Genomic DNA, 23823 nt, shown 5'->3' with positions numbered 1-23823 from the left:
AGTAAAATCCCCCTTAGTGGTCCTGGATCAAAACCACAATGCCGTTCGATACAGAGACCAGATCCTCCAACTACATTTCCTTCTACTTCTAAGACGTCATAACCTAATTTTCCAGCAAGACAATGCTCGACCGCATGTTGCCAGAGTCTGTCTTGATTTTCTCACGGCAAACAACGTTCAGCCTCTGGAATGGCCCCCATATAGCCCCGACATGTCTCCCATTGAGCATCTATGGGATGAGCTGGACAGGTGTTTTAGGAAACGTCAAAACCCCCCAACTAACCGTACCCAGTTGATCGCAGCATTAACATAAGAATGGAACAACATTCCCTTAAGTCGAATAAATGTTCTCATGAATTCAATGCATAGGAGAATCCGTGCAGGGATTCGTGCAAAAGGTGCCCACACTAGGTACTGAAGTGTCATTTTGTTTTACGCGGGTATCCCACTTTGAGTAACTACTGATGACACGAGTGACGTCACACAGGCTTTTCTTTTACAGTATTGTAAAGAGTAGACTTGTCCCTTCATATTGTATTAAAATTTGTTCAAATTTCCAAAAATAGCATAGGCTATTGATTGCATATTTTAAATGTGCGTTTCTTTTTATGTTCAGTATATTACATTTCTCATTACATTTATTAAGATTAGGTACAGTTTTACAATGTGTGTTACACAATATTACGGTGACAGTTAGACTGTCAGGAAAGGGTTTGGCTACAGGTAAATAACAATTTGATGAGTGACCGGAGTTTTATCTAGCCTGTGTCTGACACAAAGAGCTGATACATGATACCGTATGGCTGCTATGAAAGCACAGCTGGACGTTCAGTATTTGTTAGTTGCATTTGGTTTTGTCTATAGCTCCCTTTCACCTGTATTTTCACACCTCGACGAGTAACGTAAATGCCCCGGGTGAGGAAAACTACGGTCAAGGTACGAATCTGTACAAAGTGGCTATGTTTACCTGAATATAGGACCGACTCTATATTTGTTTTGCATATTTTACAAGTGTCGATTTAGGTCGTTTAAAACCCTCCAAAACCCCCGAAAACACCATTTCTAAATTGCAGAAAGTATAGGTAGAAAGATAAGCTTAAAGATAAAGCTAAAATATTGAAAGATGAAGCTGAAGTATTGAAACATACTTACAAAATCAAGTTTATATCTCTAATCACGAAATTCCTCAATTTACACCAACCACGATAGCTATCGCACTACGATCGTCCATCGTCCGCACAAATGTGCGCAAGCAATGATCGTCCAAATTGTTATCGTTCGCACATCGTGCACACATCGTTCACACACCGTGCACACATTGTGTGCACACTGCACATTTGCTGTCTGGCTGCCTTGCAAGCTGTCCTACCATCTTGGCCTGTCTTGCTTATTTCATTTTTTATTTCTTATTGTCTTTTTACTACTCTCTCCTTCATCCTCATTACGTTGTTTTCACATTGTCTTACAATAGTCTCTTTTACTATACTACTATACTGATATAATTATATTCAGTTTTAAACCTGTATACAGTATTTCTGGAACTTGTTTAGCAAGCAGCCGGATATATAGCGGAACAGTTTACTTCCTCAGGTGACTTTGAGGTTTGGGTGTCAACATTCAACGGGTTTGTCCAGGGATTAGATTCATCACAAACAAAATACAATGTCTCGATTCAGTATGAGGTTGCAGATTCCAGAGATCCTATCAAAGACTCTTACTGTACTTGCCCCACTGGTAAGCGAACTGTTGGAATGTGTGCACATACTGCTTGTATGTTATACTTCCTGGGAAATGTTCAAAGCAAACTTCATCAGAACTATCTTCTAATATTAAGAAGTCAGTTGTTTGCTGATAAGGGGTATCGTCTGCGATAGCCCAGTTTGTAGAGAGTCCAACTAGTATTTTGAAGGTCTTTGGTGTGTGTCCAAGTCTAGCTAGGGAGCTAATCATTTATATATTGCCCCCACCATCTTGCTATGGGACGATGGGTGATTGATACAGAAGTATGGAAATAAACCAAAATCTTAATAGTGATACAAGTTAGGCATATCATGACAGTAAAACATTATGGTTGGAAAATGTGCATCTATGACCTAGATTTAGATAAATGCAAGCTTGTGTTGCAGAGATTCAACAGTATAGAAAAAAACACTTTCCCGGCGTTTAATTTCAATAATATTTTGACAGTGGATAGTAAGCAATCAAAATAAATTTTGCTAAAATATTTTAATGAGACTTTTTATGGAACTTTGAAAACTTGTTGTTGTTGTTTGAAATGATATACATGTACATTAGCAAATTCAACAGAAAAATAATTATAATCTGGTTAGTTTTTGATCACTGTCCACTAAACTATCTTACGGACACATTCAGATTTGGTTTCATGTCAACTTGTGCATGTCTGTAATCAATATAAGCAGTTTCATTAATAAAATACAGTAAGAGAAATGTTATGGAGATTCAAAAGGAAGTAACGTGCATTCATTTGACAAAATTCATGTCAGACCCTGTATATTTCTGTTCAGCCATGGTATGATTAAAGTACTTTTAAAGTTTCATGAAAATCCGTGCGTGGGCATAGTCTTTGGGAAGTTTAACATAGACAAGTACCCCACCTTTAATGTTTATAAATAACATCTTGACCAATTATAAGCTGAGTGATAACTACAGTTGTGGGATCGCACAACGTTACACGATGTGCGGTGTGCGCACGATGTGTGCACGAAGTGCGAACGATAAAAAAATTGGACGATCATTGCTTGCTCAACACTGTGCGGCCGATCGACGAACGTTGTGCGATAACAATCGTGGTTAGTGTAAATTGAGGAATGCCTTAACAATATATACGGTTTGGTGTTTAAACATATAAACTTGATGTTTTAGTATGTTTCCCTATTCTAGCTTCATCTATAAGCTTTCTGTCTATACTTTCTTAACTTTAGAAATGGCGTTTTCGGTGTTTTTTTAACGACCTTAATCGACACATGTAAAATTACAACACAGTATCGGCAACACATGTAAACATAGCCACTACTTACCTGGGCCGTAGTCCCCCCTCCCCTTACGTAACTCGCCAAGGTGTTAAAACCAGGTGAAGGGGAGCTATAGATCCAAACGAATGCAAATACAAATACTAAACGCCCAGTTGTTTTTCATAAGGGTCATACGGTATCACATAGCAGCTCTATGTGTCAGACACAGGCCAGGTTAAACTCATCAAACTGTTATTTACCTGTTCTGTTACCTAGCTAGGAGCCAAATCCATTTTTGAAAGTCTAACGGTCACTGTGTATTGTGTTACATGCATTGTAAAATTGTACATAATATTCATTATTGTGATGAGAAATTACAGTGGACATTATTGCATACGAGCCTTCCGTATTTGTTTCATTCTGTAATATTGATCAACTAACTGTACCAAATCGCATAGAGAGAGAGTAACTTGTATTATAGGAGAAGAAAATATCTATTTTAAGAAATAAAAATGAAAAATGAAAAAATGCTGTTCCTTTTTTATTATCAAATATATCATCTGCATGCGTGCCGTATACTTATAATTTGTAGTCATCTTGGTATATGTAAACATATATATGTAATATTATACAATTATGGACTTCAGGTAAGGTCTATCCCTTGAATTGATTACAAGTAAATATTATTTGCACAATCGACATTATCAATATTCACATAATTTGATGAGATAATTCATTTGTAGTTGAATTCAGTAGTGTAATTGGTAACGTAATTACACTCTGGCTGGGAAATTACCTAGGCATATTTTAGGTAGCGGTCTGTAACACTTTTCTATTAATAGGTCGAGGTCTGTAACACATTTCTATTCATAGAACGAGGTCTGTAACATATTAACAGACTCGTCACATGACGTCGTTCCTCCAATCAGGTCTGAGAATGAGCACCAGTCATATAATAAATATGATTAATATCCATGAATCAGTTGTTTAAAGGTATACTGCCTATGTATTTATTTATTCATTTATTTACAGTTTAAGATATTAAACATCACTGTCATCTATGTTGATATAATGCCAGCCTGTAAGACGATCTACAAAAACACAAGACTTTGCGGTCAAGTCGACTCCGGTTTATCACTTGGTCTGAAGCTTTTTTATAATATCTATGACAGTAACTTAAATCATTTCTGAACTATACCTACTCACCTATACGGTAGGCAATATCATTGACAGTTATCAAACTACTCACCTATACGGTAGACAACATCAATGACAGCTATATACCTACCCACCTATACGGTAGACAATATCAACGACAGTTATATACCTACTCACCTATACGATAGACAATATCAATGACAGCTATCTGCCTTCTCACCTATACGGTAGACAATATCATTGACAGCTATATACGTACTCACCGATACGGTAGAAAATATCAATGACAGTTATCTACCTACTCACCTCTACGGTAGACAATAGCAATGACAGCTAGATACCTACTCACCTATATGGTAGACAATATCAATGACAGCTATATTCCTTCTCACCTATACGGTAGACAATATCAAAGACAGTTATATACCTACTCACCTATACGATAGACAATATCAATGACAGATATATACCTACTCACCTATACGGTAGGCAATATCATTGACAGTTATCTACCTACTCTCCTATACGGTAGACAATATCAATAACAGCTATATATCTACTCACCTATAAGGTAGGCAATATCAATGACAGCTATATTCGTACACACCTATACGGTAGACAATATCAATAACAGCTATATACCTACTCAACCATACGGTAGACAATATCAATGACAATTGTCTACCTACTCACCTATACGGTAGAAAATATCAATGACAGTTATCTACCTTCTCACCTATACGGTAGATAATATCAATGACAGTTATATACCTACTCACCTATACGATAGACAATATCAATGACAGCTAACTACCTACTCACCTATATGGTAGACAATATCAATAACAGCTATATACCTACTCAACCATACGGTAGACAATATCAATGACATCTATATACCTACTCACCTATACGGTAGGCAATATCATTGACAGTTATCAAACTACTCACCTATACGGTAGACAATCTCAATGTCAGCTATATACCTTCTCACCTATATGGTAGACCATATCAATGACAGCTATATACCTACCCACCTATACGGTAGACAATATCAAAGACAGTTATATACCTACTCACCTATACGATAGACAATATCAATGACAGCTATCTACCTAGTCACCTATATGGTAGACAATATCAATAACAGCTATATACCTACTCAACCATACGGTAGACAATATCAATGACAATTGTCTACCTACTCACCTATACGGTAGAAAATATCAATGACAGTTATCTACCTACTCACCTATTCGGTAGACAATATCAATGACAGTTATATACCTACTCACCTATACGATAGACAATATCAATGACAGATATATACCTACTCACCTATACGGTAGGCAATATCAATGACAGCTATATATCTACTCACCTATAAGGTAGGCAATATCAATGACAGCTATATACTTACTCACCCATACGGTAGACAATATCAATTACATCTATATACCTACTCACCTATACGGTAGGCAATATCAATGACAGCTATATATCTACTCACCTATAAGGTAGGCAATATCAATGACAGCTATATTCGTACACACCTATACGGTAGACAATATCAAAGACAGTTATATACCTACTCACCTATACGATAGACAATATCAATGACAGCTAACTACCTACTCACCTATATGGTAGACAATATCAATGACAGCTAGATACCTACTCACCTATATGGTAGACAATATCAATGACAGCTAGATACCTACTCACCTATATGGTAGACAATATCAATGACAGCTATATCCCTACTCAACCATACGGTAGACAATATCAATGACAGATATATACCTACTCACCTATACGGTAGGCAATATCAATGACAGCTATATTCGTACACACCTATACGGTAGACAATATCAATGCCAGTTATCTACCTACTCACCTATACGGTAGAAAATATCAATGACAGTTATCTACCTTCTCACCTATACGGTAGACCATATCAATGACAGCTATATACCTTCTCCCCTATACGATAGACAATATCAATGACAGATATATACCTACTCACCTATACGGTAGGCAATATCATTGACAGTTATCTACCTACTCTCCTATACGGTAGACAATATCAATAACAGCTATATACCTACTCAACCATACGGTAGACAATATCAATGACAATTGTCTACCTACTCACCTATACGGTAGACAACATCATTGACAGCTATATACGTACTCACCGATACGGTAGAAAATATCAATGACAGTTATCTACCTTCTCACCTATACGGTAGACAATATCATTGACAGCTATATACGTGCTCCCCTATACGGTAGAAAATATCAATGACAGTTATCTACCTTCTCACCTATACGGTAGATAATATCAATGACAGTTATATACCTACTCACCCATACGGTAGACAATATCAATTACAGCTATCTACCTACTCACCTATATGGTAGACAATATCAATGACAGCTATATACCTACTCACCCATACGGTAGACAATATCAATTACAGCTATATACCTACTCACCTATACGGTAGACAATATCAATTACAGCTATATACCTTCTCACCTATACGGTAGACAATATCAATGACAGCTATATACCTACTCACCTATACGGTAGACAATATCAATGACAGCTATATACCTTCTCACCTATACGGTAGACAATATCAATGACAGCTATCTACGTATCGACATGATTTAAAGTGTTTGGGTATGCAGTTATGCACAGATGAAGGTCTTAATGTAAATTATATGTTAGGATATTTGGGCCGACAGGCATGCGTGTGTACATGTATAAATGAGAGATTATGGATGATGTTTTTTCTGTATTAAACATGTGTGTGTATGAGTGAGAGATTATGTGTGATGTTTTGATGTATTATATATGTGTGTGTGTATGAGTGAGAGATTTCGTGTGATGTTTTAATGTATTATCCGTGTGTGTGTGAGTGAGAGATTACGTGTGATGTTTTGATGTATCATACGTGTGTATGTATGAGTGAGAGATTTTGTGTGATGTTTTGATGTATTATACGTGTGTGTGTATGAGTGAGAGATTATGTGTGATGTTTTGATGTATAATACGTGAGAGTGTATGTACATGTACGTGACAGGTACTGAAAGTCAATTCATACTGCAATATATTCCGACATTTAGGGAGCATTGAAACATATAAGAATATATTGTATTTCTAGGTATTCGTTTGGTTTTATTTTGTTAAATGTCCTATCAACAGCTCATGTCATTTAAGGACGTGCCTCCATCTTTGTTGTTACAAGTGTGTGTGTGTAGCAGGCATGGTATGTTGGTGCTCTAGCCTCCTTGTGATAGTGCGGATCTGGTGCCGACTTAAAAATGCTTTCCCCCTGAAATACCATGCCGAATGCACCGCACCCACCACAGCATTCCGCCCGGTAACATTATACAGACAACGGATAAACCAGTTATTCCCATTCCCCTAAATAACGTTAAGCAGGGATTACCAACCACCATTTTTAAGGACTTTGGTATGTTAGAGCCAGGAAACAGAACCCATTGCCTCCCTCACTTGGGCGCTCGTTTAACATTAAAGCCAAAAGTGAGGTATTGCCGAGCAAGGCGCTAGGAAATAAAAGATAGGTAGAAGTAGAAAGATAGATAAATATTCAAAATATTGCAACGGGTGCAGCATACTATTTTGGTCGCTTTTTGTGTACCCCAAGTAGAGGGCACAAAAGCAAATCCCAGATTCTTCAGGGGGTTCCCATTTTAGTCGCCTCTTACAATACATGGTGTGGGTAACATCAACTGTATTCTTTTCTCGATCACTGACCTACATGAGTCTTGTATGTATTCATTTTATTGATTACGATTTCACATATAAAATACGAATACTGAGCATCAGACTCCAATGATACATTAGAAATTATTTTATATAATTCTGGAGGTTATGAAATCAGAACACCTAGCTTAATTTAGATGATCTTGATTCATTCCTTGCATTACGTATCTATCCAAAATTGTTTCATAACAGAGCTTTTAACTCACAGGGAATTAGTTTGAAAATTATTGAGCATATTTCCATTTCGCAATTATTTCCAATATATTTCTGGATAAATATAGCTATACATTGATTGGAACCCGAAAATTATTAACCGAAATAATTAGCGTAACTGGACTGGGCTAATCGCCGGTGACCATTTAGTTCAATTTGTTAGGAGGTCCGTCTTAAATTCGGTGATCTTGGATTCGAATCCCTGTCTGGTCGTTGCATTTTTCATTTTCTGTTATATCTGGCAACCAACTAAAGATGCCTCCGGAAATGGAACAGGGTCTCGTGTGTTTTCGGTGTCGAAAAACCCGTTAAAGAGGAACTGGACCGGGTCGATCGGCGGTAACCAGGAAGCTCTACTGGTTAGAACGTCCATCTAGAGTTTGGATGTTCCAGGTCAGAATCCTAGTTTTGCTGTGCGTTTTCCTCTCACGTTAATGCGCGTACATAGCTGTACCAATCAAGGGTTTTCGAGTCACTGTTCATTATTTTAATCAAATAAGCTGTCTTTTAGAAACATGTACTTTCGAAAGTCTGCAATTTCTTAAAAAGTCTTATGTGTCGTGGCGTATTTAATTTGAAGATAGGTGTCAATACAATATTTAAAAAGTTGTCATGTACTGAGACGGTGTCGAATTAATAATTTAATAGTTGGACTATTTTTTTTTTATTTGTTGACGTTATTATTATCACATTTCCCGACTGAGTGTTTTACTGCTAATGTCGTTAGTCAGACAGCCTAATTTCTTGCAGATACGAGCCACTTTTTGGATATTATATGTCGGGAAACCTATATAATGTATAAATGGCAAAACATTGAGTATAAGTTCATTTAAGTGAGTTGACGTACAGTGATGTCTTCTCATCAGCTCTGAGTGTTGGCAGTGCCATACTCTTAAAAAATATTCCTTTCTTATATATAGATATATTACAAATAATCACCCAGAATTCAATAACTGATTCCAAATAGTGGCTCCTTTTTCCAATAAAACTATTTAAATTAACTAATACAATGGGACAAGCAAGAGAGATATTTTTTGTGTGTGTCAATCAAATTTATTTGTATTTTCTTGAAAAGTATACAGAGCATGCTCACTTCATACAGACAATACACGAAAGAAATTTTCCGTCTTCATACGGTGGACAGGGCAGTGATCCACACTTAGTTTTGACACCATAGAACAGTTTACCGTCTTCATTATGGGTACCACCCCCGGGAACTGCCTGAGCGTCCCCATCAACACAGACGTACTGTGACGCTGCCGCGTGACCATGGTGACCAGACGCTAGGTAGCCCTGATATACTTCTGTCCATCCTGGATAGCATTGTGTCCTACCCGGAATCATAAGATAGGCGGTGTGTTGTGTACCAAGACAGACGGCGCACGGTACATCCTCTACATAACCCGGCATACCAAACAGGGCCCCTGGTTCCTCGTACTCTGCCCCGTAGATAAAGCCAACACCATCGCCGTTCACCAGATCCTTGTGAGGTCCCCAGATAGGGTCGTTAGGCATACACACGTATTCCGCTGCGGCTCCAGTAGAGGTAAACATCGATCCACCAGCATAACCTAAAATAATCAAGCATTTACTAATTAACTTGGTAATATAATGTCTTCATGATGTTACACATGAAAAAGTATCACCGGTGTTTGCTATTGACAAAGAAAACATCCAAAAGATGTCAAGTTTCGAGAGAGATACTGAGGCATACTTGTATTAAGGGGTTTAAGAAAAACACTAGAGAATACCACAAACAATAACCGCATCCTAATTTTGTGTTGAATACAGCTTTTCGTAATTATGCTTATGATCTTCTGTTGACCAAGTAGGTCGTTTGGCTAAAGCGTCATTGAAAGGATCTAAGGTCATGACTGCTGACATTGCATTTGATGGGGAACCATTGACAAAGCTCTCACCAACAACCAAGGACGAGTTGCGTAACATTATCATGACCTCGGAATCGAAGTTATGTGAGCTTGATCCACTGCCTACAGACCTATTAAAGCAGTGTCTTGAAGCACTGCTTCCTTTGATTACCGCAATCATGAACAAATCATTGGTTGAGTCAAAGGTTCCATTATGTTTCAAGAAGGCACATGTCAGACCATTGTTAAAAAAGCCAGGAATGGACAAGGAGGAGTTGAAAAACTACCACCCAGTGTCAACTCCTTTTCTGTCTAAGATCTTGGAGAAGGTTGTGTCCCGGCGTTTAGAGGTTCATCTCCATGCAAACAGTCTCCATGACAACATGCAATCGGCCTACCGCATGGGATACTATTCTGAGACGGTTCTCCTACGTGTATATAGTGATATATAGCTTCTGCATTGGATAACAAGTGCAGAGCGGTGCTTGTCATGCTGGACTTGTCAGCTGTATTTGACGTCATCGACCATGGCATACTTTATAAACGTCTGGAATACTCTTATGGAGTGACTGATACCGCACTATGCTGGATACAGTCATACCTGAGTGAACGACGACAGTGTGTTGCCATCGGATCTGCCACCTCACATGACAAAGTACTAGATTTCGGGGTTCCTCAAGGGTCGGTGTTAGGACCACGAAAATATTGTATGTACTCCAAACCGATTGGAGAGATTTGTCGTCGCCATAGCCTTCGCTATCATTGCTATGCTGATGACACACAAATTTACATGGTCATAAAACCACAGGACAGTTGGAATACAGTCTCAGAAAGTCTGGAAGCTTGTCTGACAGATATCAGTATCTGGATGAACGCCAACATGCTTAAACTTAATCAGGAAAAGACGGAACTAATCGTCTTTTCCCCAAAGTGTCAGCAAACAATGGCTCTCCAGCTCAAGGTTGGTGCCAGAACTATTGAGACTGTTCCAGCTGTTAAAAACCTAGGGGTATACTTTGACAGTTCTCTGAACATGGAGAAACAAGTGAACGCTATTGCCAAATCCTGTTACTACCAGATCAGGAACATCGGCTGTATTCGGCAGTTTCTAACTGCAGATGCATGCAAGATTTTGGTGCATTCACTTGTTACCTCTCGGTTGGATTATGGTAACGCCCTGCTCTGTGGTATATCTGACAAACTAACTAGTCGTCTGCAGAGGGTTCAGAACACTGCAGCACGGCTAGTTACTCGTACTCGAAAGAGAGAGCACATCACACCTGCGCTTTATTCGTTGCACTGGTTACCTGTACGATACAGGTCGCAGTACAAAATTCTGGTATACACATACAAGGCACTGAATGGAACAGCTCCTCAGTACCTACAGGAACTTGTTACCCTGTATCAGCCGTCAAGATCACTGCGGTCGGAGTCGGAATCTTTGTTGTGTGTCCCAAAATCTCGTACTGTGACCTACGGAAACAGATGCTTTGGGAGGGTTTCGGCTACGTTGTGGAATAGCTTACCATCTGCTATTAGGAAGTCAAATACCCTGGCCAAGTTCAAAAGGGACATAAAAACTCACCTCTTCACGTCTGCATTTTAGAATCTTTGCAAAGACGTCATGTAAATACCACCCTTTTATTTGTTCAATTATGTGCACATTGCTTGTTAAATGTTTGAAAGTGATTGCAAGCCTTTTGTTGTTCGTTTTCACAGTTATAACCCTTACTATTATCCATGTTGTAAAGCGCCTTAGAGTAATTTTACAAGTTTATTAAAAAGTATAAGTAAGGTACAGCTGCACGGTATAACCTTCTTTATCTATATAAGTAGCTCAGAGTGCTCAATTAATATCCGTCCACGGGCTTTTTTTATTGGTGAATAGCCATGTATTAATAGATGATAGACCATACTGATGTATTTATTATGTTGGCAAGCAAGCTGCAGGAAAACGGATACACGAATTTCATCTTGTATTTGAATATTTGCTAGCGGACACAGAACTACAGTTTCTATTACGCCGAAGGCGCCCGAGCGAAGCTCTTTAATGGTAACATATGCGCGCGTAAACAGAATTGCTCCCCCCTTGCTACACATTGCCCTTGATCTTTTTCGTCCGGAAGTAGCCATCCAGTGGAAAAACCGGAAGTGAATCTTGACCTTTAGCCAATGAAAAGCAGGAAAAACAGGAACTCCGACTGACATCATATTTCTATATTCTATTTCTGTTTCGCGCGAACACGGAAATCTCACTTGCTATACAAGAACGTAAAATATTACTTCTATTATTCCCAAAACATATACAACTTATATATCTACTGAAACAAGAAGACTATCTCTTCATTATTCTAACAATATTATACGCTTTAGATATCAATAATTAATTAAATCGACATAAATATTGAAGCGCCAGGGATTTTCCCCGATTTCTGGTCCGCACACTTCCGTCAGATTGTTTACATTTGCTACGGAAGTTGACAGACACGGTGGCTGCGTTTAAACTTGTGACAAGTAGGCCTATCTTCCACCCAATTTAAAGAATAGGATGGACGATTAGTTCAGTCACTTCTGTCCCGTTTCTTCGGCTTGTAATCGTGCTAAATGTTGGCCAGGTTCAGGCGTGTGGAACAAGGGGTGCAGACTAACTTGTGTACACTTCCAGTTTAAAAACAAGTCAATCGGCAATTCATATTTTCTGTTCTTCAATGATATCAACGAGCATTATCTCAAGAATGTTAGGACACATTTTCTTAAGCATGACCACAGGGTGCTGGCTTAACCTCTCATATCAGATTATTTTTTTTAGAAATTTTCCTATTTGTGCGAGTATTTTTATTTTTTATTATGTGTGAAGAGTTGTTTTCCTTATTTTATCAGGTATGCAGATGAAATGGGAGACCACATTCGTATATGTTACAAGTAGAAGAGATGACTTTTTTCCTATGAACTTTCCTGGCAGAGACACCTATATATCTGCCCAACTGTAATTCTCCTGAGTGTGTCAGTAAGTATACGTAGGACTAATACAATTGAGTTATAAATGTTATAATATTATAATCCAATTACGCTCCCGTCAATCAATTTGATCATTACATTTATCACATGCCTATGCAATCTTACGATAGTAATACATCATTTTGTCAGATGTGTTTTCTGTCTGCTTGTATCACACATGTGCGATACAAGATCCTGTATCACCACAGTAGCCGGAACTACTTTAAGTCCCGGTCAAGGCCAATTTGCGAGAAAGACGTTAAAAATCTAGCCACTGGTATGTTTTCCGGAGCAACTATCACAGGTGGAACATTCAACATAAACTTCTAAATACCGTCACAGTCGCGCACAACATCACAGTCATCACTTCCAACGAAATACCGACGAATACTGCCAATTGTTGACTCATATGATGAAGAATTTATCTAGATTTCTTGTGTTTTCTGACCTTGGCGCGTGACGTCACTCAGACTCAGCGCGTGCTGTGACGTTGCGAGGCTTTGGGAGAATTTGTAATGACCGACATTTAAACTTACATGAGTACACGTAACTTTATGCCATTAAATGTGTTGCATTTGAATTATTCTTTGTTATTTTGTATTTAACCATTAATATTTAAAATGTTGTACACCCAAAGGTACAGTTCAGTCTCAAAAAGTCTCAAATCATTCACAGGTCCTGTGAACCATGCAATGACTTTTTTTAAAGCCATGCAATGATTTTATTTTAAAGAATTTGTTTTCTATATCTCAGAATTATCCAAAAAACCCATTAATTATACAAAGAATGTATTAAATAAAAAATAAAAAAATACATAATCATAAAAAAACACCAAGAGAATGCCATTTTTTTTAATAAAATACAAGTTTCTTATAAAAACCATCCTGGCATTGCGTCGACCTGTGTGCCGATGGAAAACGACAAAAAGAGGAAAAACATAAAATGTGCATTTAGTCGTATCAGATAAAATTCCTAATTACCAAGGCTACGATAGGGTTAAGTCATGTGATTAAAGCAAAACCACCCATATGTGTGGTTTTGCCTATGTATCATTTTTTTCCATGGATAATTACTATTCAAATATTGGAATTATTTCAATTTGAAATATTTTATTTGTGAAATTATGAAATTATGTATCGGCCTTGCCAAATTGATACCCTATTTATTTGATGCACTGTGCCATTATTTAAAAACAAATTACTTTACTTTAAAATTCTGCCTATAATCTATATTACTCTACCAATGCAGATACACCCCAAACACCTACAATTCAACTGCATAATGTGTATGCAGACACATAGCAGGTGAATCCACTAAATTTGCAAACAGAAGACCTAGCTAGCTTTGCCAATGATCAATACATTGTATCTGTCTTTAAAACAGGGATATATATTCCTCATAAATACAATATTTAGTTGTTCGAAACATATGTCTCTGCTTTAAACACTTTATTTTGGACTTTAATTTTCTTACACTGTTTGGATGTACCATTTGAATTGCTTCCCAATCTCCAATCCTGACAAAATACATGTATTAAATTTGTTAATACAACTTTTGTTTGAGTATGTGCCTTGGGAAGGAGGGGGCATCATTTCTGATTGATCAAGGTTGTTTGTTTACGTCCGATGAATGTGTAAAGAATGAAAGCATTCTTTTTATAAAACTTTTTTACTTCACAATAAATCCTTACATTTGTGTATATTGTGTTGCATAGATGATCATCAAACCTTGTATGTACCAGAAATATATCAATTGCTATTCAATGCATATACTTTCTGTTAATATATATATACTACATGTAATTAAATGTCATTTCATTGGTGCTAAAGGTGAAGCCTGCACTTGACGGGGAGGAGACTGATGTTTGACTAGTAATTAGAGGGAAAGTCATTCCTATAGGGCTTACAGTGGGGTTAGAGGCTAAAGAATTGTCACCAAGTTGGCAACATATGCCTGCTATTTCCACAAAAATATTTCCAAGGACCTTCCCTGCCTACTTCTAGATGTAATTGAGCTCATATTGGTGATCTATCCAAACAAAGGAATGATGACATACTGTGTTTGAAATCTACTTCTTAGGTTAATAGTGCATTTCAGTGACTATTCTATTCAGTCCATTTGTACTGGCCTAAGGACTGTCTTTCTGTGGCTGTACAAGTTGTTTAGGTTTTTCATGTCAAAGTTTTTACTGGATGTAGAAAGTGAGGCTAAAATGTGTAGTGTTTGGCGATGAGTATTAAAATTTTCCTTCGCTAATAAAATGATGGAAAAATGAACAAAACAGAACTTGCTATTTATTATCTACAAAAATTTATAAACATAGTTTTGAAAATAGGAATAACGTATTCTGTGCTTGAACTAAAACGCCTGTTTTATTTTCTGAAATCGATGTTTAACAACTTTTTGAAAAAAACAATCACTAAATTGACACAGTAAGATTTTATAGTTTATCCATAAATGAAAAATGGTACTGTTGGAACAAATTACTTCATCGACCTTAAATATTTACATGGGAAAAGTCTGAGGCTAAACATACTCCAATTTCCAACTGAAATAGAATAGTCAAATACTTATTACACAGGTAATTTCTGTACTGTACTGGGTGATCGGGCGGTGAAAAGGATGGCGCACTTGCCTTTCATCAAGGGGGCCGGGGTTCGGGTCCCCTATCGGACATGAAAAGGTATGGGGTCACCTGCCCGACCACGTGGGTTTTCTCCAGCCACAGTAAGGAGCCCTACTCGCTAAAATCCAGGACAACAAATGTGATCAATATAAGCTGAAATAACATATTTTATAATTGTTATAGAATAAATAAAATTTATATCTAATTCCTGTATGAGTTTTATCCAAACTGTCGCAAGGATATACGCTTAAGAGAAATAAAAATGTTGATTAATCCGTAACACAGAAGGCCATGCATATTCAAAAAGGACTATTTGATTTTCTGGATTTGTTTCTTATGTTGCATTCTAAGAAATAATCTCTTCAGTCCATTAAAAACTCTTTGAACTCGGGCTTGACTGACATTCGAAGTGGCGACGTTAAAGACAGTAACCACGCTTGCAACGTCAAAACTCGTACCACTTAATTTCATGCACGGTCATTCCAAAACTCGCACAACTTAATTTCATGTACGGTCATTCCAAAACTTGCTGTAAACACATTTTTGTCACAGCTATAACCGGAAGGAAACTACAAATGCGAGACTATAAAGTTTAAAAGTACAAAAGAATAATTTGTCCCATGGTCATATGGAACCTATTTGTTTTACATTTCGATATTTGTGAATGACTTAATAATATATCTAATTATTTCCATTTCAATGCTATAGAATGTCTCTTTAAATCATGCTTAAACCTCTGGAGTGAAGCCAGAAATTAGCAGTTAAAATTACTATACATATGTTACCCGCCGGTTACGTTTGTACATGTATCATTCTTAGCAGTAACGTCGGAAATAATGATATGAGCAACGTCATATAGCATACTCTTTAAAAGTGGCGTCAAATCGTCAAATATTGACATAATTTTTATATCGTTTTGACCAGGAATGTAGATTTCGAAATCATAAAAATCACAAAAATTATTTCTTACGACTTAAGGACCATACTTATTATATCAGTTTGCGTGAATACTAACGTGCATGAATCTTCGTTCAGAGATTATCATACTATGCCGTCACAGTCACGTCATATTCCATCGAACGATATAACTAAAATTTAATGTATTTGAAGTCTTTTTATAGTCTTTACATAATGTATTTATGCATCACCACTCATAAAATAAACAATTGATAATGTATTTATATTGAAATCAACATTGATTTTCCAGACCACCAACACGAGTTTAACGCCATTTTCAGCAACGTATTACTGTTTTACACCGCGTGCCGATTTATAACTAGTTACATCCAGAAACTGTTTAATTTTATTTGGCATCCTTACCTGTCAAACCTCGTTGACTGTAACAAAATTTGAAATCCAACCCGGTGTTCAGGATGGAAAGATATTGAGACTATATATCGCTATAACGACATCCAATCTTCAGACAGGAAAAGTTCAATTATTCTTCAAAAAACGAACGTCCTGCCATACTTCCCAGAACGGACTTAAATCAGTATTTACTTATTCTGATCGAATAAGTAAATATATCAGAGATCAACAAAAGTAACGCTCTTTTAAGGCCTTGTTCTTTCATATTATTATCTATGTCAACATGCTCATCATATGTGTATGATCACTGAGGTAGACAAAACAAACTCGATTACATTTTATTTGATAGAATATAGATAAAATCAACAAATGAGTGTATCCTATGGTGGAAAGAATAACCCGAGATTCACAAATGTTGGGAAACTGTCAACTCAAGCCGAAAGCTGTATTCGTTAATTATTTTCCACCAACATTTCCACACACCTATTGTATTTTCCACCAAAATGCACGTACACGTTGATGATTTCTTAATTAATACCTACATGTAAGTATCTCGAATTACAGTAGAATATTAAAAGGTCTCCTACCCTTGAATGGTGTATATACACTTTATCGGCTGTGAGATATCCTTGTCTCACCCTAGGCAACCCTACGGTTGAAACGGGGGATCCCCCAGTATTATACAAGTGTGTGACGTCACGTCAACAAATATCACGTCATATCAAAAGGGCATTGAGTCGTTTACCTCAACATTGCATTTTGTATTGGATATATTCGTCAGGGTCAAAGAAAAAGAATTGTTAACCATCTTGAGGTGGGAAGAGAATCTCAATCTTTGGGTGAAGACTTTAATTGGCAACATTAGAGTCTTCTATCCCTGGATTTAGATTACCATATCTTAGGCCAGTGGGAATGAGAGGTTTTATCATGCTTACCAGAGTAAACTTTTGTTGTTATATTGGCAGGACAGTCTCGTCTTCCCCACCTTGTAACAACAGCCCCTTTGTCACCTGTCAATATATAATAGAGGAGCAATGATGTATAAGAAGTTACTATTAAATGAGCTAAACTGCAACGATAATATATAAAATACCTATGTATTCATTGAGAATATAACTTAATCAACCTTGTCTAGTCTGTAACGTCTTTCTTCGCTATAACGTTGGACTGTTAGGCCATTACGTTAGCGTTAAAGGATGGCGAAAGGGTAATGTACTTACTCTGTAGATTTTTGAGTTCCGTGTTTTGGCTGTTGAACTTGGTCTGCAGATTTGCGAGCTCGGTATTCAGGCTGTTGTACTTGGTCTGTAGGTCTACAAGTTGTGTATTCTGGCTGCTGTCTTTGGTCTGTAGGTCCGCAAGTTGGGTATTCTGGATGCTGTTCTTGGTCTGTAGGTCCGCAAGTTGGGTATTCTGGCTGCTGTACTTTGTTTGTAGATTGTTGAGTTCGGTATTCTGGCTGCTGTACTTTACCTGTAGATTAGTTAGTTTGGTGTTCTGTGTGTTGTACTTGACCTGTATCTCCTGTAATTCGGCCTGGAATCTCGTCAGTTCCTGTTGGATATACTGTGGATCACTGAGGAGTATACGCTTGTCGTCTGATCCGTTGGTGACGGAAATGGCTGTAAGAAACAGCGCCACTATAGAACAAGTAAACAACATTTTGTTGGAAACAATCGTGTCTATTGTTATATATTCCACAGTCTTGGTTTAAAATGGACTGAGACACAAATTAGATAAAAAAATGTTAAAGGTTATCTTGACTCGTGCTACACCGAAAATGACATCACAGGTCATTCTTCACGTGGAGCATAAGACTAGTATCTTCTTTTATATCCAAAAATGTGTTTATTGAAAGTACATACACGTGAATGACACTATCTTAGATATTTTTGAAAGTCGGAATGACAAAAATGGTACCATCTGGTCACATTCTGAAATTGAGAATAGAGGTCATTAAAAATGGCAGTTTTCTTAATTTGGTGATAAAATTACAATTTACATGGAAAGAATTATTTTTCAATGAATATTTCTATCTAACAGTCGCTTGAAATTTAGCAATAGCAAGAAGGTTTAATGTTTATTAATAACATAATGACCAACGATATGTGCAGTGATAATCATTATCCAGAATAACAAAGCTATTGTTTTAATATTTTCCGAAATTATCCAATCAGAGGTAATAATGATTATTTGCATTTGAAACTAATACTGAACGAAATCAAAATGCATTTTAGACATCATTTCACAAAAAAAAAACACCATTTGGATGTCTTCTAGAACACAGCTGAACATAAGAGTATCATCTGGTGTGATTTGGTTTTATTGAGTTTCGCGCCACATTAACAGCTTCAGTCATTCGAGGACGTGTCTCTAGTGGTGTGTAATGGATTCGTAAATACTGCAGGCAATATGCCAGCGTGTTTACCTCCTTATGATAGCGCGGATCTGACGCCGACATTAAAGTTTTATCTCACTGAAATACCGTGCCGAAGGCATCAGTAATGTAGAAATAGCTTGCTTAAAATGTTTTGGACTGCTGTCAACTGTCTAAGCAAATTTAATGTTTATTAAAAACATCATGACCAATTATATGCGGAGTGATAATTATAATCCGTATTAACAAAGCTGTTGTTTTAATATTTTCCGTAATTGTCCAATCAGAGACAATAATGATCATTTGCATTTGAGACTAACACCTGAACTAAAAAAAATGCAGTTTTAACATAATTTCACAAAAAAACCTACTTCGATGTCTTCTAGAACACACCTGAACATTATAATATCATCTGATTTAGTTATATTAATAACTTCAGTCATTTAAGAACGTGTCTCTAGTGGTGTGTAATGGATTCGTGAATACTGTGGTCAGTATGCCAGCGTGTTTACCTCTTTATGATAGCGCGGATCTGACGCCGATATTAAAGTTTTATCTCACTGTAATACCGTGCCGAAGGCATCCGGTAAAGTGTTCCACTCGGTCATTTGTCACTCGGTCGTACCTGTACGTGACATTTCTCAAAAAGATTTTACACAGCGATGCATTCATTCGAGCGATAACGGCTCTAAATTGACAACAAGCAGTATAAATATTCTCTTTTGTCGTTATAAGTATTGTTTTGATGTTGTCAGATATCTGATGTTGCAGATAAAATATAGTCTACACTGTGAAATAAATTGTCTTCAATGTAAGAAAGCTTTAGTAGTGTTGAGGCCATATTTATGTGAGACCCCAGACGGGATACTTGAAGTCTTTTGCAAAATATTTTTTTTCAAACTAAAAGGTGCAAGGAAAATAAAACTATACCTATAACTGAGCGAGATCCGGTTATTTCAGTCTCGGGCTAAGATTCTATAACACCTCGACTGAGATAATCCGATCTCGTGTGCTAGTTTTCACGACGTGATCCACTTTTCGGTCCATGGCCACTTTTCGGTCCACGTCGGAGTATGATATCTAGCCGGCGGGCTAGTTTTCACGACATCATCGAGTTTCACACTGCATTCAGGGTTTGTCGTGAGAATAATAGAATCTCCCACCCCCTTGTGGATAGGGAAATCTCAACCCGAGGGGAAGATTCTTAAGTTGCCAAACACGAAGCTTTGCCGAGTGTTTGGCAACTTATGAATTTTCCCCCGAGGGTTGAGATTTCACTATCTCACCCGTAAAGAGGTGACTGATTCTTTTTCTCTTACAAGTACCCTGTTCACCCATTGCATATCATATAGACCACATAATGTACTGTTTACTTTACAGGCTAAATGCAGGGTTGACGTGACGCTGATGCATTGTTGATGTGGCGTCATACAATTGAAATGAATAGAGGATTTCCACTTCTTAACCCTACCGTGAGACGAGGATATCTCACACCGAGAAAAGTGTTGATACACCCGTCCAGGGTAAGAGATTTTTTTTCTCTCCCATCCTTCACATGTTTGTCTCCCTTTTAAGCCGGAAAAGATCAGCTTGTCATCCCCTAGGTGGAGACAGACTTGTGCAGAATGGCGCGATTTATGTCATTACAATAGTAAGACCAATACTATTTTTCAACATCAGGAATTCCAAACAAAATATGACAACCGACAAATGATACCTTTGATTTAAAAAACAAACAAAAAACAAAAACAAAACAGAAAATGTTTCGGTATTTAACCATGATACACATCGATTATCAAATCTTTATGATCATGTGAAATTGTGCATTGGTCATGTTTATGCATGCCAAAGTAGTACTTAACCAGTTTTGATATTACATAAAATGTATTATGTACGTCATATCAGTATGTATTACGTTAACAAAAGTCTTGGCCTGACTAGAAATCATGGTTTTCACTGAGGTAGCGGAAGGGTTAAAGCAACATTATCCTCACTTGCTTTCCCATATGCACATTTACGCTTAAAATGGTATTGTTATCCTCACAATATATTTTGCTTATATTGATTTGTTTGTGAAAGACTATTTCCGGTTCGATATGGCACCTGGCTCGCGATCGTGCAGACGCTCTTTTTGCATAAAGTAGTATATAGATGATAAGATACAAGCCAGTGGGATAGGTTTCATGACGTCATTGAGTTTTTGGTCTATGTTAGATAAATAGAAACTTACATGGGTGTGGTCCGTTTCTTCTTGAAACTTTGTAGACTTGATAATGATGTCAACAAGTTGTGTTTTCCATGTAAGCATTTTGATTCGACATTTTTTTGAAGATTTATCGCCCATTGCTTATTTTGACACTCGATCTTTGGTACTTATAAGGTTTACCGTACTTTATAGGTTTGTCAACTGCGGAGGAACATCGTAGTCAACCTGGGACTATTCATTATCAATAAATAAATGTGCACCTCCTTTATTACAAACCATCAAAAAGCATGGTACATTCTGTATTTGTGTGTCTCGAATGACTCCGTAGCACAGAATAAAAATGAAATTTATCATGTGGACAAGTTTCTTAGGGATTAGAAAGAAGTAAGGAGGCAAGTCAACAAGAGCAGAAATATTCCCAAGCTCACATTTTCATAATCGGAGTTTATAAATACTCCACTCTTATAAAAGGGTCCTTTAATGAGTTTTTCAAAACTTCATTAGGATCTATCCTCGTTTCGATACTGTAAAGTAAGGAACTTTCGCCTGTCAAATATTCACCTTGTTTGAGTTTCATCCATCGCATGTTATTACTATATGTGGGGTGCTCTTCACCTAATATGTTTTGTAATCATAAATCTGTCCTCATTATAGAGTATAGAAAAAGTTAAAGTTAAACTGTGAGGAAAATTTGCAGGTAAACAGTGGTTCATATTTATCCAGGAAATGTACTTAAAACTTGACACCCAGGTATAAATTGACGATAACACTGAACATAACTATATCTTAATATTATATATTCTTAGTTATAACCAACAACTGCACAAAAACACTTTGAATGAAAGAATGAAAGACAATCAGAATGTTAATGCAGAAACAAAATCTGCAATAACAGAGAGTCTGGAAACAACAGAAATGTGTATACCCCTACGTATATACTTACAGAGGTTCATACTACAATCTTAATGTCATATATATATGCTTAGTAAGCATGGGGCCATTGCATTGGTAATGTAATTAATTAGATTACACATTACATTGGGAAAGTAGCATTACCATTATCATTAAATGGTTATAGTAATGTAATTAATTACCTTTACACATTTCTTTTTTACAATAAACAAAAGAGTGAGTAAGTAACATTAACGTTGGGCTTCTAAAATACTTATTATTATACTATATATACATTTTATAAACATGAATGCACTCCGTACACCTGTTCCGTATAACTGCAAGTTTGAAACGTTTATATTATCATGAGTATACACTTTAGTTGTACAAAATGTTAGAATCCATTCTTGAGTGTTGAGAGTGTTTTAAGAAATGTGATTTTTCACAGTGAATGGTTAAGTAGTAGTCAGTGTTAGTGTAGAACATTATACATTTTAACATGAAGCCAACAAGAAAGAGTGTTTTGAAATTACAAGGCATAATGACAGGACTCTTTGGACAATCCATTGTTCTAAAATCACAAGTTACCTGTCGACTCAGAGGGACACTAGCAAAGGTCTGAATAGGTGTTAGGCACTGCAGACAGACAGTTGTTCGGCATTTCACACAAGGCTCAGGGTTGTAAATTATTTACATAAATGTTTTGTGTTGTAATTTTTTGTATTGTTTTCTTATTTCGATGCAAATATATCAAATTTCATTAAAATTATTATTCTTACACATTACCATTCAATCATCATACATTCAATAATAATCAACTGCAGAAATTGGCCCTGTTACCTTTCAATTATTTCCAGGAATGATGTCTACGTATTTATTGTGAAGTTATAGTGAATGACCTACTTAAGGATACTAATTCAAAATTGTTTTATACTTTACAAGAAGTTAGACAAATATTTAAAATTGAAACAAATTTTCTTCAGTACCAAGGTCTGCTATCTACAATTAAAAGACATCTCTCTCAACAAAATGAAATAAAATGTATAAGCTATCCTTATGTACCTAGTAATATACAAATATTTCTAAGAAATAGAAAAGGTACAAAAGACTTTTATAGTTTGGTTTGTAAAAATGATACACTGTCAACTGGTAGAAAGAAATGGAGTAATTATTTTGATTATAATGATAATACATGGAGAAATATCTACAAAACGCCATTTCAAGTAACCAAAAACACAAAACTGCAATGGTTTCAGTATAGAGTTAATCAACACATCTTAACCACAAACTCATATCTGTACAGGGCTGGAATAGTAGATAATCCTCATTGTTATTTTTGTAAATCAGACATTGAAACAATAGAGCATGCACTATGGGAGTGCAATCAAGTTCAGAATTTATTAACAAA

General features: G+C 36.7%; 1 protein-coding gene across 2 annotated transcripts in view; it reads right to left on the bottom strand.

Annotated features, from left to right (window-relative positions):
• Window positions 1-9189: 9189 nt before the first annotated feature.
• The window catches only part of LOC110451497, a 26070-nt gene continuing 11436 nt past the window's right edge, over window positions 9190-23823 (bottom strand). The window contains exons 2-4 of one of the 2 annotated variants that reach the window (XM_021499543.1): window positions 18162-18581; window positions 17877-17951; window positions 9190-9713 (exon numbers count right to left, since the gene is read on the bottom strand). In XM_021499543.1, coding sequence (XP_021355218.1) covers window positions 9232-9713; window positions 17877-17951; window positions 18162-18581 — 977 coding nt within the window. In that variant the 3' untranslated portion in view covers window positions 9190-9231. Of the gene's footprint in view, window positions 9714-17876; window positions 17952-18161; window positions 18635-23823 lie in introns of those variants that run through there. The other variant, XM_021499542.1, reaches the window with a different exon arrangement.

This window comes from Mizuhopecten yessoensis, unplaced genomic scaffold, assembly GCF_002113885.1.
Source record: "Mizuhopecten yessoensis strain PY_sf001 unplaced genomic scaffold, ASM211388v2 scaffold6111, whole genome shotgun sequence".
In the NCBI taxonomy this organism is placed as follows: Eukaryota; Metazoa; Mollusca; class Bivalvia; order Pectinida; family Pectinidae; genus Mizuhopecten; species Mizuhopecten yessoensis.
This window is presented reverse-complemented; position numbering and strand designations above follow the sequence as displayed.